This window comes from Manihot esculenta, chromosome 16, assembly GCF_001659605.2.
Source record: "Manihot esculenta cultivar AM560-2 chromosome 16, M.esculenta_v8, whole genome shotgun sequence".
Lineage (NCBI taxonomy): Eukaryota > Viridiplantae > Streptophyta > Magnoliopsida > Malpighiales > Euphorbiaceae > Manihot > Manihot esculenta.
Genome location: NC_035176.2, coordinates 31,717,738 through 31,733,166, shown reverse-complemented (window position 1 = coordinate 31,733,166; position 15,429 = coordinate 31,717,738). Strand labels below are relative to the sequence as shown.

Genomic DNA, 15,429 nt, shown 5'->3' with positions numbered 1-15,429 from the left:
ATCGGTTTCAATTTTTAATAATTTTTTTTATTTTTTACCCTTTATTTTTAATATTTGAAAATTTAAATCAAATATTTTAATTTTAATATGATTTAATTTCTCTATATTATTAAAAAAATATATTATTACCACTAATCGGTTCGGTTTGGTTTTTTCTGATTAAAATCGAACCGAATCGAAATAACTGAAATTTCTAAAATTAAAAACCAAATCGAATCGAAATGTATAAAAAATCAAATCGAATCGAAATGTATAAAAAACCAAACTAAATTTTCAAATCAATTCAATTTCATCGATTTTTTCAATTTGATCAATTTTTTCAATTTGAACCGAATACGGCTCACCCCTAATTTCATTAAACATTTCTGTCATTTCATTAAATTTTAGGTGCATTTCAACAATTAATATAAAATATATATAAAAAAAAGCACTCACAAATAAATATATAAAAATAAATGGGAGGAATTTTAAATTTTAAATTTTAAATTTTTATTTAAAAAAAGAAATATAAAATTTAATTTTTATATTATAAAAAAATCACTATTTAATTTTTTAATTTTAAAAAATATATTAAAATATTTATAATTTTTAAAAAATATACTAATTAATTAATATATTAATTTTAATCTTTAAATATTTTATTATTTAATTTATATAATTTAAATAAATAAATATTTTAATTTTATAAAAAATTTACTAATTAATATCATTATATTAATAATATTTAAAATTTTTATAATATTAAATCACTAAAATCAACGAATTATTAATTATTAATTTTTTAAAAAATATAAAAAAATATTTTAATACATTTTTAAAATTAAAACTAACTAACAATTTTTTCTAAATAATATACTTTCTTAAAATATATTCAAAAAGGCCATTAAAAAATAGCCATTATTATTATGTTATTAATAAAATTTGAAAAATTGGAAAACGAGAAATTGAGGGCAGACCACAAAAAAGCTGAGTGAGTTGAGTGATTGACTCCCCCTGACCAATCGCCAACGTCACGTCACATTCCTCTATCTTCAGAGATTTCCACGTCCGTAGACGGAACCACCAGGCGACAGCCAAGTACTCAACCAACCACCCCACCCTTCGTATGCGCATTACGCACCCGCTCTCCCCTGTGCTTAAAATACGCAGAGGAATCTAAATAGCCATAGCGAGCAGCAAAAATTAAAAAAAGAAGTAAAGCAAACAGCTCAGTGATGAATGATGACGAGCCTCTCTGCAATTCACTACCAGTTTCCGATTTGTTTATTATTTTGACCTTTTCTCAGTTGAGTGAGTAAAGAATTTTTCTCTCTGAATCATCCCATCACGAGCAATCTCATTTACCACGCTGCTCTGCTCTTCTCTTGTCATTTCTGTTTTATATTGTTAATTTAATAAAATAATTATAAATTATTTTGGTTTCCGTTTCTGAGTTCCTGTAACGGTTTTTCTCCACAGTAGATCTTATTTTAGCTAGCAGAAATGAAGCAGGAATCGTTTTAGTGAAGAAGATTTTTATCTTTTTTTTTTTTTCCTTCCGGTTTGGTGATTTTTGAAGGAAATTGAAGACATTCATCCCATGAATTTTCACTAAATGGGTTGCGTCTACTCTAGAGCATGTATAGGCGAGGTCTGTGTACCCAGAGACCCCAGAATCAAGCACCAACAACAACAGTCCCAGACGCTGCAGGCTCCTCAAAATGCCAGAGGGACCGGTTTGCCTGCCTTCTCTCCGGCATCGACTTCGCCGGAAACAGAAACCCGTGACCAAGTTAACCAGTTGAGCGTGACTCGAGACCCTGAACTTGGCATCACTAGACTTTCTAGGGTTTCCTCTCAGTTCCTCCCTCCAGATGGATCTAGGACAGTCAAGGTTCCATCGGGTAACTACGAGTTGAGATACTCCTACCTGTCGCAGCGAGGTTATTACCCCGATGCACTGGATAAGGCTAACCAGGACAGTTTCTGTATTCACACACCTTTTGGGTCGAGTCCAGATGATCATTTCTTTGGGGTCTTTGATGGGCATGGAGAATTTGGGGCTCAGTGTTCCCAATTCGTGAAGCGGAAGTTGTGCGAGAATCTGCTGAGGAGCACCAAGTTTCACGTAGACGCCGTGGAGGCTTGCCATTCGGCGTTTTTGACTACCAATTCGCAGTTGCACGCCGATAGTGTGGATGATAGCATGAGCGGGACTACGGCGATCACGGTGTTGGTCAGGGGAAGGAGTATTTACGTAGCCAATTCGGGAGATTCTAGAGCGGTTATAGCCGAGCGGAGAGGGAAGGAGATTGCTGCTATTGATTTGTCCATTGATCAAACTCCTTTTAGAGCTGATGAGCTTGAGAGGGTAAAGCTTTGTGGGGCTAGGGTGCTTACTTTGGATCAGATTGAGGGTTTAAAGAATCCAGACGTGCAGTGTTGGGGAACTGAGGAGGGTGATGATGATGGCGATCCTCCGAGATTGTGGGTCCCAAATGGGATGTACCCCGGAACTGCGTTTACGAGGAGTATTGGAGATTCCATTGCTGAGACAATTGGAGTTGTGTCTAATCCTGAAATCGTTGTTTTTGAGCTTACCCCTCATCATCCTTTCTTTGTGCTTGCTAGTGATGGTGTTTTTGAGTTCCTCTCAAGCCAAGCTGTGGTTGAGATGGTAAGGTATCTTCTCTCTCTTTAATGTCTAATTTTCCTAAACTGCATTATTTTTCTATTCATTGCCTTTGAATAGCAATAGAAATTTGCCTTACCTCTGACAATAAGTGGTTGCTTTTGAATTAGCAATAGAAATTTGCTACCTCTGACTATAGGTGGTAGTACTTGAGTATTCATTGAATTGTGATGATGATTTCTTGATGTGAGATTTAGAAAAAACTGGAGTTTGATTTGGAGGTTAGGAGATGTTACTGGAATTGAGAAATTATACACACAAGCTTGAGCAGGATAAGCACAATGTAGTCGAGCATTCTTGATGTTTTTGAGAATACTATTGTCTTGTGTTTGGGTAGGTGGGGATCTGAAAGAAAGGATATACAGTTCAGATGTTCAAATGAGGTTTGTAATATATACTCTGTTTGATTGCGTTGATTCATAAATTAGGATCAATAGATGTTTGAGGTTCAATTTGAAATACCTTTGTGTAATTTAAACAACAGTTTACATTTGGTTGAAAAGTTTAAATTCAAATTCTTTTTTATTTTTGACATAGACAAAAAATAGATATCCTATAAAAATGAGAATGTGCAATTTTCATTAATAAAGATTAAGGATTTTTTTTTTTTTTTAAAAGAAGAGGTCTAGTAGATTGCCCATCCAAAATTATACACCAAAGGTGTAAAAGACAATCATGGAAACTTTATGAATTCCATGCAAGAAGCTAACCAATGGTGGGATCGTGCAGTATCTTAACATATTTATATTACATTCCTGTGTAGCATAAATCTGCATGCTGGTAGTTTGACTTCAATTAACTGGTGTTTGCATATAGTTTTGGCTCCTCTTCTGCTAGCTTCTCCTTGTAACCATGGATTACCCACAAAAAGATTGACAAATAAGCATCTTAAGCAATATCAGGCCCTCCATGTGATGGCCTCTTCAATAGACTGGTGTATCAACTTTTATCCATCTCTATTTTGAACCAACTGTCATAAATCTTCAATAGTTTGGCTTATCAGCTGTTGAACATCTTTAGTTTGGAGTTTTTGTCATGCACATCTGATGCTTTTTACATTCCTTTTCTTTTCTTCCACATTTGATTTATTTTAAGGAGTAATATTGGGTTCTTTATTTTGCTTCTCCATTTCCAGGTTGAAAAATATAAAGATCCACGAGATGCTTGTGCTGCAATTGTAGCTGAATCTTATAGACTTTGGCTACAGTATGAAACTCGTACTGATGACATCACTGTGATAGTTGTGCATGTTGATGGACTAACTGATGTACATGAACTTCTTGCTTATATCTATACTTATCTTGATTCATTTTTCCTCAACTAGTGATCTTCTGAATTCTCCTCCTTTCTCTTTCTCTCTCTCTCAGAGCGTGGTCAGTCAATCAACAGGTCCAGATTCTGTCTTACGGGCCCCTATTCCTCAAGTTGTAGAGGTGGCAGGGTCAGAATCTCCTGCAACCTTTAGCTGGAACTCTAGGAACCATCGTGTAAGGCATGATATATCTCGGGCACGGCTTCGTGCCATTGAGAGCTCACTTGAGAATGGGAAGATTTGGGTTCCTCCCTCTCCAGCCCATAGGAAAACCTGGGAAGAAGAAGTAAATGTTCTCTTGTTTATCTTCTATGTGTGCATTCTGCATAAACTTGTAGCTCATACAAATGGTAATTTTTGTCAGTTCTTGCTTGTATTTTTGTGGTTGCTAAGACCTTGCATGTCCTTGTGCCTACAGGCACACATTGAGAGGGCATTGCATGACCACTTCCTTTTCAGAAAGCTTACTGATTCTCAGTGCCATGTTCTGTTGGATTGCATGCAAAGAGTTGAAGTCCAGCCGGGAGAAGTTGTAGTTAAACAGGTTACTTCACTCCCTACTTTCCTGTATAGTTTCGATTGTGTAATTTATTAGGATTCCTTAACTGATCCCTGGCTTTAATGATACTGGTCAAAGGTCAGTGACAGCTAGAAAAAAAAATCGCTTAGAACCAAGTCTGTTTTGATTTTGGGCAACAAAAAGATTCTGAATATGTTTCTTAAATGGAAAGAACATGTAAATTTAGAAGAACTTCCTCAGTGCTGGGCTAATATTCTGAAATACTCTATAAGCATGAAATAGTCAATACCTGAGCCAGAAGCTCTGAATCCAGATGAAGAGCTGAGTGCAAACTTTACTCGTAAATTTCAATCCATACAGATGTACATAGAGTAAACAGCTGCTGTTTAATACTGATGTTATATTCCCAAGGCTGAATTAAACTTTACCAACTTTATAATACACAAGTAGGAAAGTATGTAGAATTGACATAAATGTGAATTGAATGTTAGTCCACATTATTGTGGGCTTGTGATATGTGATATAATTAAATGAGTGTACTGTTCTTGTAGAATTTTGTTGATAATTTTAATTGGCAGGGTGGTGAAGGTGATTGCTTTTATGTTGTTGGCAGTGGAGAATTTGAGGTTTTTGCTACGCAGGTTTGCTTTTCTGTTACTTGATTAAAACCATCAATATTGCTATACATTGTAGGGCAGATTGATTGGTGACCAGTTATAAATGGCAGGAAGAGAAAAATGGAGAGGTGCCAAAGGTTTTGCAGCGATATACAGCAGAGAAGTTATCATCCTTTGGAGAGCTGGCACTTATGTATGTTATATCCCATTTCTTTTCTTTTATGTTATGTAATGTTGTAGAACAATTTTGCTTATAGTTTCCACAAGTGAAAAAATGTCTGTTTGAAATTGGCATATTAGCCAACCAGGCGCATAATAATTGATATCAAATAGCAAAATGATCATTCAACTTAAAAGATAAAAAAAAGAAGAGATAAATTAGAGTAAACCCTTGATGAGCAAAACTCCTTCCATGTTCTTGTTCATATGTGACTAAACTCTTTGTTCAAGGTCTGATTTCATTCTCCTCAAGTAAAATTTCTTTTTCCATTGCTTGATTTGGTACTTCCCTTTTTTTTTTTTGGTTATGAACTTTCTTACATGACAATATAGGTACAATAAGCCACTCCAGGCTTCTGTCCGTGCCGTGACAAGTGGAACATTATGGGCTTTAAAGAGAGAAGATTTTCGTGGAATTCTGATGTCAGAATTTTCTAATTTGTCATCCCTGAAGTTGCTACGAACTGTGGATCTTCTTTCCAGATTGACAATCTTGCAGCTCAGTCACATTGCAGATTCTCTTTCTGAAGTTTCCTTCTCAGATGGACAGACAGTAGTTGATGGGGTAAAAGAAAAACTCCCCAAAAGAATATATGCCTCTGTAACTCTCATTTTTTTAAAGTAATTGTTTGGCATGATTTTGCAGAATGAGGTGTCTTCTGCATTGTACATCATCCAGAGGGGACAAGTAAGACTCACTTTTGATGCACACATATTAGGTAGTCCAAATGTTGGAAGTTTGAAGTCTGACAATCAAAAAGAGGATAATAATCCAATTAGTGGCAAAATGCTGTCATTGGTTAAGACAGAGGGAAGCTATTTTGGTGAGTGGGCACTTCTGGGTGAACATATTGGTTCACTAAGTGCAATTGCTGTGGGTGATTGCACGTGTTCCATCTTGACGAAGGAAAAATTTGATTCAGTTGTTGGCCCTTTGACAAAGCTTTCACAGGATGTTGAAAAGTATGTTAATATTTCAATCAAGTGTTTTGTTGTATATTTTGCTTTTCAAACTTTTTTGTGGGTGAAAGTGGAGCTTTTTGTTTGCCTGATTATACCTTTTGTTTAAATTTATAAGATCATTTATTCTTTGGATCAAACGTATTCATATCCCAGATATCATTGATTGGTATCATTTAGGTCAAGGGGCTCATCGTCAGATTTTTCCAAGGAATCCATGGAAAGTACTGATATTCCAGCTCCTCTCAAAGTTTGCCTCTTTGATCTGGTAAGGGTGTTCTGTCTTGTCTGCAGTTATTGCCTAGAGCTTATGCTGCAATTGAGCTATTTCTCATATTATCTAATAATGTTTTCCATGTAGGAATGGAGGACTTGTTTGTATAGCACTGACTGCAGTGAGATTGGACTTGTACTTTTGAAGGACACAGGTTAGTCTCACTTTTGGTGTGCATGTGTATGTATATGCACATGCACAGGAGACATTTCAGTATTTTGTTGTCATAAAAGTTTCTCTTTTCATTGATAGACTCACTTCACTGCATAATAGACTGTATGTGAGGGGACAGTATGTCTGATTATTTATGGACTTCTGTTTACTATTTATACTTGCATGGAAATGTGTTGATGTAATATGATACTAACATGGATGAAATGCTTCTTTACTGATTTGCTGGTTGTCAGAAAATTTGTTTAGTTTGAAAAGGTTTTCAAAGCAGAAGGTCAAGAGATTGGGAAAGGAGGCACAAGTTCTGAAAGAGAAGAATCTAATAAAGAGTCTGAATCCTTCAGCTTGTGTGCCTCAGGTTCTATGTACTTGTGCAGATAGAACACATGCAGGCATATTGTTGAATGCGTGCTTAGCTTGCCCTTTGGCCTCAATTCTTCACACTGCACTAGATGAATCATCTGCACGGTTTTGTGCTGCCTCTGTTGTTATCGCCTTGGAAGATTTACACAAGGTCTATTGCTCAGAAGTGTTTATTCTGTTCCAACAATTGCCTTTCTGTCTTAATTATAACAATTTTTTTAACCCAATTTCCCTTTTTCTTGTTATCCAGAATGGAGTTCTCTACAGAGGTGTGTCCCCTGATGTCTTAATGTTGGACCAAACTGGATTTTTACAGGTTTGTTTTCTTAGCTGTTACCATGTTCCTAAAATCAACATAATGGAGCTATAGAAAGATCTAGTTTGTTAGTTATGGAGATTGTTATGCTCAGTTGTTGTCTCTGCTGAACTTTAGCTAGTAGACTTCAGATTTGGGAAAAAGTTGTCTGGCGAGAGAACCTTTACAATTTGTGGAATGGCTGATTCTTTAGCTCCAGAGATAGTCCAGGGAAAAGGGCATGGTCTTCCTGCTGACTGGTACAATATCAATATCATTCGTGTTCAATATTTAGTTGACCAATTATTCTATTTAGTTTGCATGAAGAATCACTAATTGATTGGTAAAGCCAGTAATTTAACCTGTTCTGTTAATATTAACTTGGTATTATGGATTTTAATGCAACGAGTCACTGACCTTTCTGTCAGTTTGGTCCTTACATTTTGGACTGTACCATTATTGTCTGTGCAATTTGCGTGAACTTCCAATTTCTTAACCTATAATATTTGATGCTTTCTCTCCTCTCTGTCTCTGTCTCTCTCTCTCTCTCTCAATTGATTTTAGAAGAGAGAGATTTCCAGTAGCTCATCATATCTATGTATATGGTGGACTATCTTCTCTTGTGATTTCTCTCTTATCCCTGGCTCCTCTTTCTCTCTCTATTATTTTTAAGAGAGATAGAGGAGGGAGACTGCCATGGTGAACTTGATTGTTTTGTTAGGTTTACTTGCTTTAACCTCTGTGCTGGTGCTTTTGTTAATTAAATGGCTCTCTTTTTCTTCTCTGTCTCTCTCTCTCTCTCTCTTTCTCTGTATATATCTATGTGAAACCATTGTTAAAATTTCTGCTGTCAACTGTATATATCTTTGTTGGAAATTTGCAGGTGGGCGCTGGGAGTCTTGATCTACTTCATGCTGCAAGGTGAAATGCCATTTGGGTCATGGAGGGAAAGTGAGCTCGATACATATGCGAAGGTTGCAAAAGGACAACTAACACTTCCTCCTACTTTCAGCCCTGAAGCAGCAGATCTTATCACAAAGGTTGTTGCAGCTGTTTATTCCAAATTTCTTTTCCTTATTTTGGAATATCTCAACATTCTATAAAAAGTGATAACATATTTTTACTTGTATAACTTGTTCAGTTGCTTGAAGTTGATGAAGATAAAAGACTTGGATGCCTAGGTGCTGATTCTGTCAAAAATCATCCATGGTTTGCTGGTACTGACTGGAAGGGGATTAGAGATAGAAGCTTACCTGTTCCTGATGATATAACAGTTCGAGTTAACCAACATTTGGAAAGTCATTACGAGGACCGTACTGTTCCATTAGCCTCTCCATCCCGAGATATCGGTGATCTTAATGTACCTGAATGGCTTGACGACTGGTAGAAGAATGAATGGTTGATGTTTTTTGTTGGCAGAATTCTCTCCCTAGCAAGTCGATTTTGTCCCTTTTTAGCAAAATTAGAGCCTAGGGGATGGATGGATAAAAGAAACGAAGAGCAAGCTGCAGAGTTCGCTTGGAATCCTATACATTCTTTTGTTTTAAACTCATGATACCATTGGCGGATTATCTCATATGGGCAGTAAGTGCAGTAACTAATTCAACAGAAGGTCAGTTAATATATATGAAGTTTAATATTTTTTGGTGTATTTTTCCTACTTCTGTAAATACGTATATATGTAAATGAGTGAGGGTTTCTTTTCTTCTAGAAATGAAATTCTAGCTTTATACCATATTCTTGCTATGGCTGCCAATAGAAATTTGATTGACTCGGCCAAAATAGCCTGTAAACTTCAAATTTATTTTCCCCTTTTAACATTCTCGGTTCGGTAGACATGTGGCCTGTATTTTCCTTTTTTGAGAGCTATTATGTGGATAACCTCAATGGTTGTAAAGGAATGAACTTGGAAAATTTTTCTGAATATCCATGGTGCTGTGCATTTCTTGATTTTTACCTTTATCCTATTGAGTTCCCTCATATTAGTTTCCGTAAAGATTAGATGTAAACCATTTGAATTTTTTCAATCTAAGGGCAACTGTGTTAGAGGAGAGGGCACCAAAGAGTAAGCCTAGCAAGTAGCAAGCGGTTTCACTCTCCTTATCATTGAGACAACAATGTGATTCTCACTCTGAAACTAATATTTCTATTTTGTGTGAATGATTTATTTTAAAAGAAAAAAATTCAAAAAAATTCATATAAAATCTTAACATATTTTTAGTTTAAGCTAACAAAGTTCAAACTTATAATCTGGACAATGGCATGCCGGAGGAGGTTGATCACTTAACAGTAGATCTTGCCAGGAAAGTAAGAATTTCTCTGAACAGTTTCCGAGGGAGCAACAGAAGCAGTGTTGATGCCGCGGTGGCAGACGGGCGATAGAAGTTTAACCTCCCTGATGATAGATGGCTTTTTCTCGTTTGACCTCGGCAAGTTGGCCGAGGAGATGATGTGCGGTGAGTAGCGTTTATGGTATGAACTTGATCTCTGGTTCCAAAAGGATCTCATTCAACAGCTCTACACTCCACGATGATCACCCAGAAGACCAAGTAGAAGATATCATTCCAGGATTGCCTCCATTACCCTTTAAAGATTTCAACTATGAGATATTCCATATAAATCCCAGTAGTCCAGTTGTCCAAATTTTATCGTCAAATGGTACTAAAAATAGCACAAGCATCTGGGTTGTGTGAAACTCTTATGAAGAACTATAAATCCTAGTCTCCTCACAAATTATCTCTGGTCCAAGATTCTTAATTTATTCTTTGTGGGTTCATTAACTGTACCAGGCACAAATGCAACGGGGTGCCTGTCATCATGGCTGGATCAACAAGAAACTGCATCGGTTGCACATATAAACTTCGAAACAAAGGAGTTAAGAGTCATTTAGCTGAAGCACTTGAAGAGAGTGGTGTTCCATTTCTATGAAAGGACAAGTTCGAGGATAATCTGCCGGCTGGATTTATTGAGAGGTATGGCAGCCGGGGAAAGGTGGTTCAGTTCCATGGACACCCCAGGGGCAAGTTCTGGGACATCCTTCAATTGGTGTGAATGTGACGCACAACGGGTTCAATTCTGTTTTAGAGAGTATTTATGTGGCGTGCCAAATTGCCCATGATATGCAGGACAGTCATCTGAATGCGAAGATGGTGGAGGAGGTGTGGGGTGCTGGAGTAAGTCTGGAATGCTGAAGTGCCTGCAGATGATTTTCCAGCAGGAAAAAGGGAAGGAGATCAGACAAACTGCTACTGCCCTCAAACAAATTTCTGAGAGGGCAGCCAGATCAGATGGTGTTGCTGCTAAACATTTTCAAACTCTGTTGCCAGATTATCTCTGAGGAGTAAAGCGTGCTCGGAGTTCTTCCGATTTTATATATGCCTATCACCCATCGCAAAACATATACGAAAATTTTCTCATAATCAGGGTTGAATTCCCCTCCCCTTCTCAAAATATCTATAGACAAAAATTCTTTATATATATATATATATATATATATATATATATATATATATATATATATATATATATATATATATATATATATATAGTAATGACCACATTTTCATCGTTTTTTAAATTTTGTCAAATTTTATTAGAAAAATTGTACGAAATTTAATCATGGATAATAAAATAATTTATTTAGATTTGGGTGAAAATTTTGTGTTAGCTTACCATTTTGTGTTAAAAGGAGAGATACAAAGAGATGTTGATTGGGGTTGATGAGAGAATTGGGTGGCTGGGGAAGTAACAAACATAGGGAATATGGGATTGGGGATGCAACCGAGTAAGAAGAGGGTGGTATATGGGGAAGATAGATTGAAATTTTATTACCACTCCATTTGAGAATAAAATAAGAATTCAATTTAATTGATTTTTTTAATGATTATTTTAATTGAATTAAAATTTTTAATTATTTTTAATTTATTAATTTTTATTAATTTTTTTTTAAATATTACATAATTTTGTAAGAATTTATTTAATTTTTTTTATAAAATAATTATATAAAAAGAGTAAGAACATACTTTAAGTTTTTTAAATTAAAGTTAACATAATTTTATGTTCCAAATTGAAGTTTGGATACTTTATTGTTGTGTTTCTAAATTTAGGTAACATGAATGATATTTACCCATAATACTCCCTTAATATTCTATAAATATCAATAATATTTTTCACAATTTAATAATATTATAATTTTTTGAAATTATGGAATCTTAAATTCAATTCAGAATCCAATAAAAATAAAAACTTGACCTAAATAGTTGTGATTTTTTCCTTATCCTATATGAAAATTTGATAGTATTGGTGCATGTCAAATTCTATCAACTAAATTTAGATTAATAAATTACTCCACGAAAGCAAACCTACCCCCAACAACCCTTATAACTAATCAAGTTGCTAGTATAATCTTCATCAAATTAATTATTATTATCTATCTTTTTTTATAGTATAATAATATATAAATTTTACTATCATAATTCTATTTAATTTTAATTTATTTTTAAAATTATTTTAATATTTAATATCTTTTCAAATAAATATAATTAAAAATTATTTTAAAAAATAAAATGGATCAAAATTATAGGGCGAAAAACATATTAAATAAGAATAATGATATAAAATTATTAGAAAACAAAATATTAATAAAAGAATTTATAGATCAGATCTCCATTTTATATTATATTAGAATTTACATTAAAATTATAAAGCTCAGTATGAAATGCCTAAGGAAAACAACTATTTGTTTTTTTTTTTTTTTTTTCTAAAAAAATTTTTTAAATGTTATTTGCATCAGCCAGCAAATATGGATGACTGATAGATGGATTTATTTCAAGACAAGCAAGCAGACTCAGCTCTTACGTCAATGCCATAAAAGGGTTAGGAGAGCACTTGTCCCAGCGATTTAGACAGCTATAAATCATTAAATTAATGGAAATTAAACAACATTAACTGCCCTACACAATCACTCAGCCTTCCCATAATTTTCATTTATTCATTTCAATATCTGATGCAAGGATTCACGAAATCACAAGTTCTGGATTCCCAATCCCGAAATTAAAAACGCTTGCCAACAAACATCTCTTTTATTAATTATTTTTTAAAAATGATTATTAACTATAAGATTAAATGGTTAGAGCATAAACAAGGGATCTTAATAGTAATGGAAATTTAGATTCTTTCTTTATGATTGAATTGGACACTTCTTGATATATAAAGAAATTTTCTGGTTTCTTTTCATTGATTTTTTTATATTTATTCAAGAAATAAATAAAGGAAAAATAAAAAGGAAATGTGTGTAGTTTTTCCTATTCAAGTTTGAACTTATTAAGCATTATCTACATGATTCTTTTTCCATGGATTTGTATAGCCTAGTTTCAGAATCTTAAAATTTTATCAGATTTCAAGAACTTCAAGCTATGTGAAATTGCCTATGAATTTGAAAAAAAAAAAAAAAAAAAAAACAACAAAGGAGATAGAGATGAAATCTTTTTTATACATCCAATGTCTGTGTCGTGTTCTTGGTCGGTTGAGATCTTCTCTCTCTATTTGCAAACCATTGAACTGTTCTTCTTGCAATTGGCAACCAAAGCCGACGTTGTCTTTCCTCGTATCTATTGTTTTCACCTGAAAAAGACTCTCTGATTGTATTCCTAATACTCAGATTTCTAAATCTTGAAAGAGCTGTGATTTCAGATACTGATCTTCTCTCAGCTGAATTCATAATACTGTGACTTGAAATTGCATTTGAATCTGATGTAGAAGGATGACCTGGGAATGAATCTGCAGTGTAATAATCAATTGTTCTAACCTTGTTTTCAAACAATCTTTTCATCTCCATCTGTTCCTTGATCTTCATTATTTGCTTGTCTTCAATGGCTTTTGCTGTCGTGAATTGCTCATTGTTCTTCCAGTCCAAAGAAGAGAATCTGTTGCTTGACATGTCCTGAAGCATCTCTGAGTTCAAGAACATCAGATCAGAAGAACTCACACTGCTCCATCTATTTTTTAGGACAACATCGGATATAATAATCTTGTGATTAAACTTATGTAAGATCTTCTGATCATCATCAGAACCATCAGCTTCTTGTCGGATTAATGCTTCTTCATCCTTGTTGTTAAACTTGTCAACTTTTCTGAAGCTGCTTCCAATGCTAAATCTTGAAGATCCTTGATGGGTTTCTTCTCTCTGGACAAATAACTCTACATTTGAGTCCTCTTGATGATCTGATTGATTTCCATAGAATCGCATGCTATTTGAATATGAGAAGATTGCTGGGTCTTCAGCGCTGACCTTGCACCTGCAAAGAGGGCAACTTGAATGTTTTTCAAGCCATTGATCAACACAGTTAATGTGAAAGGCATGTTTGCATTTGGGCAGCAAACGAAGAACTTCAATATCTTCGAATTTCGACAGGCAGACAACACATTCAAGTCCATTCTTTGATCCTTTCAAAGAGGAGAATCTGAAGAAAGGAAGCGACTCTATCACTGTCTTATCAACTCCAGAATATTGTGAAGTTGATCGAACAAGTGCAGGAAGATTCTGCAAAGCACCTTGAACAGAAGCTCCTGATCCCCGGCAGAATTTGGCATAGACAAGGAGGATAAATGTCAGAAAAAACATGATGCAGAGTATTCCTATAACAACAGCAAGACTCGGTCGGAAATTCGAGACACTATCTTGTGAAGATGCTTCATCTGTGACTGGATTAAATTGTGCTTTAACAGAGAAGATTTTTAACACAAAAAGCAGATGCAGGAACTGCAAACCTAATCGATTCATTTGAAAATCAAGGCCTTGAAACTTGCCCAGAATTTCAATATCCTTCAGAAAGCATTTTGCCAAGGAAAAAAAAAAAGTTTTCTTATTTCCTGGAAACTGTTGTAAAGGTCAATTAATGAGGAGGTGAGAAGATAGCATTTGTTATGCATATGACCCTTTTAATATGTCATTCCCCCAAAAGGGTACCTATCTAGTTTGGCAGTTTTCTTGTTTTTCTTTTTGGCCTTTCTTTGTGTTTGTGTCCTTATAATGCCTTTCTTTAATCCTAATATAAGTTTTTTAAATTTGTAAGTTGGCAGGATGATGACAAAGTGGATACTGCAGAGGCTAAATAATTTTATAAATTTTATTTCTGCGTTAGTAACAATTTATTTTTTCCTTTTAATTACAGACTTCGAATTCGAATACCGACACTTCCGGAGTTTTCAGAGAAAAATTAGATCTCGTTTTTCCTGCCATGGTAAAATAATTTATCAGATTCTTGCAAAACAAATTTAGAAAATACTGAGGTCATTTTCTGTTTGGCTTGGTGAAGAGGCTATGTAGGTCTGATGTATGCTCCAAGTTGAAGTCAATGTTAAGTTTGCACAAGAAAACCAAATAAATCAAGCAGTCCCCATCAGATCTCTAACAGCAGCCAGGTGATTTCATTTCATAGGGCCACTAAATCATCACTCATCAGGTATGCGAATACAACATAGCTGAAAGCTACATAAATGAAGTACTCAAAACTCACTTAAATTATGCATTCATTAAGTCAATAATAAACCAATTAATCTACAGTCAAATTGAATGAGCAATATACTTTATAAACATTAGCTCACACAATTTGAATTTTACAATCTTGTTTGATTGGATAACTCATCTTATTAACTTCAAATTTTTAGAAAGTATTAAACTTTTGCTAAAGCTCTAATTTCCTTACCATAAAGTAATCTCTTGGCCTTAATTCTGTTAAAATTGTGAGATCTCGAATTTAAATTTTAATTAAAGTTATATCAATCAGAAAGAGAAATGTTGATATTTATGTTGAGATTATTATATTTGAGAAATAGTAAACTGAAAATCGAAATTTTAGTATTGAAAATTGAATTAAATTGATTTTGGATATAAATCGAATCGATTCGATTTGATCGATTAGACTTTTTAATAAACTTTTTATTTTTAAAATTTAATTAAAATATTTTAATTTTCATTATGGTATAATCTATATATATTATTAAAAATAATATAGTATTATTATTAA

At 34.3% G+C, this 15,429-nt stretch overlaps 2 protein-coding genes across 8 annotated transcripts; one reads left to right on the top strand and one right to left on the bottom strand.

Annotated features, from left to right (window-relative positions):
• Positions 1-1,050: 1,050 nt before the first annotated feature.
• LOC110602946 (protein phosphatase 2C and cyclic nucleotide-binding/kinase domain-containing protein) lies at positions 1,051-9,364 on the top strand. Of its 7 annotated transcripts, none has more exons than XM_043951686.1 (16): positions 1,063-1,285; positions 1,559-2,656; positions 3,807-3,938; positions 4,039-4,269; positions 4,402-4,527; positions 5,082-5,144; positions 5,231-5,313; positions 5,673-5,904; positions 5,986-6,302; positions 6,480-6,567; positions 6,661-6,727; positions 6,981-7,258; positions 7,358-7,423; positions 7,541-7,662; positions 8,286-8,442; positions 8,544-9,364. In XM_043951686.1, exons 2-16 carry the CDS (start codon positions 1,595-1,597, stop codon positions 8,787-8,789), a joined length of 3,270 nt encoding a protein of 1,089 aa, XP_043807621.1. In that variant the 5' UTR covers positions 1,063-1,285; positions 1,559-1,594; the 3' UTR covers positions 8,790-9,364. The 7 variants fall into 7 exon arrangements, with proteins under 7 accessions (XP_043807622.1, XP_043807623.1, XP_043807621.1 ...); XM_021740557.2 differs by having other exon boundaries at positions 1,063-1,290; XM_043951685.1 differs by having other exon boundaries at positions 1,064-1,290; positions 1,462-2,656.
• A 3,479-nt stretch (positions 9,365-12,843) lies between these two features.
• LOC110602947 (E3 ubiquitin-protein ligase ATL42) lies at positions 12,844-14,387 on the bottom strand. The gene has a single exon (XM_021740558.2). The coding sequence runs from the start codon at positions 14,181-14,183 to the stop codon at positions 12,891-12,893; it is 1,293 nt and encodes a 430-aa protein (XP_021596250.1). The 5' UTR covers positions 14,184-14,387; the 3' UTR covers positions 12,844-12,890.
• Between the last annotated feature and the right edge of the window lie 1,042 nt (positions 14,388-15,429).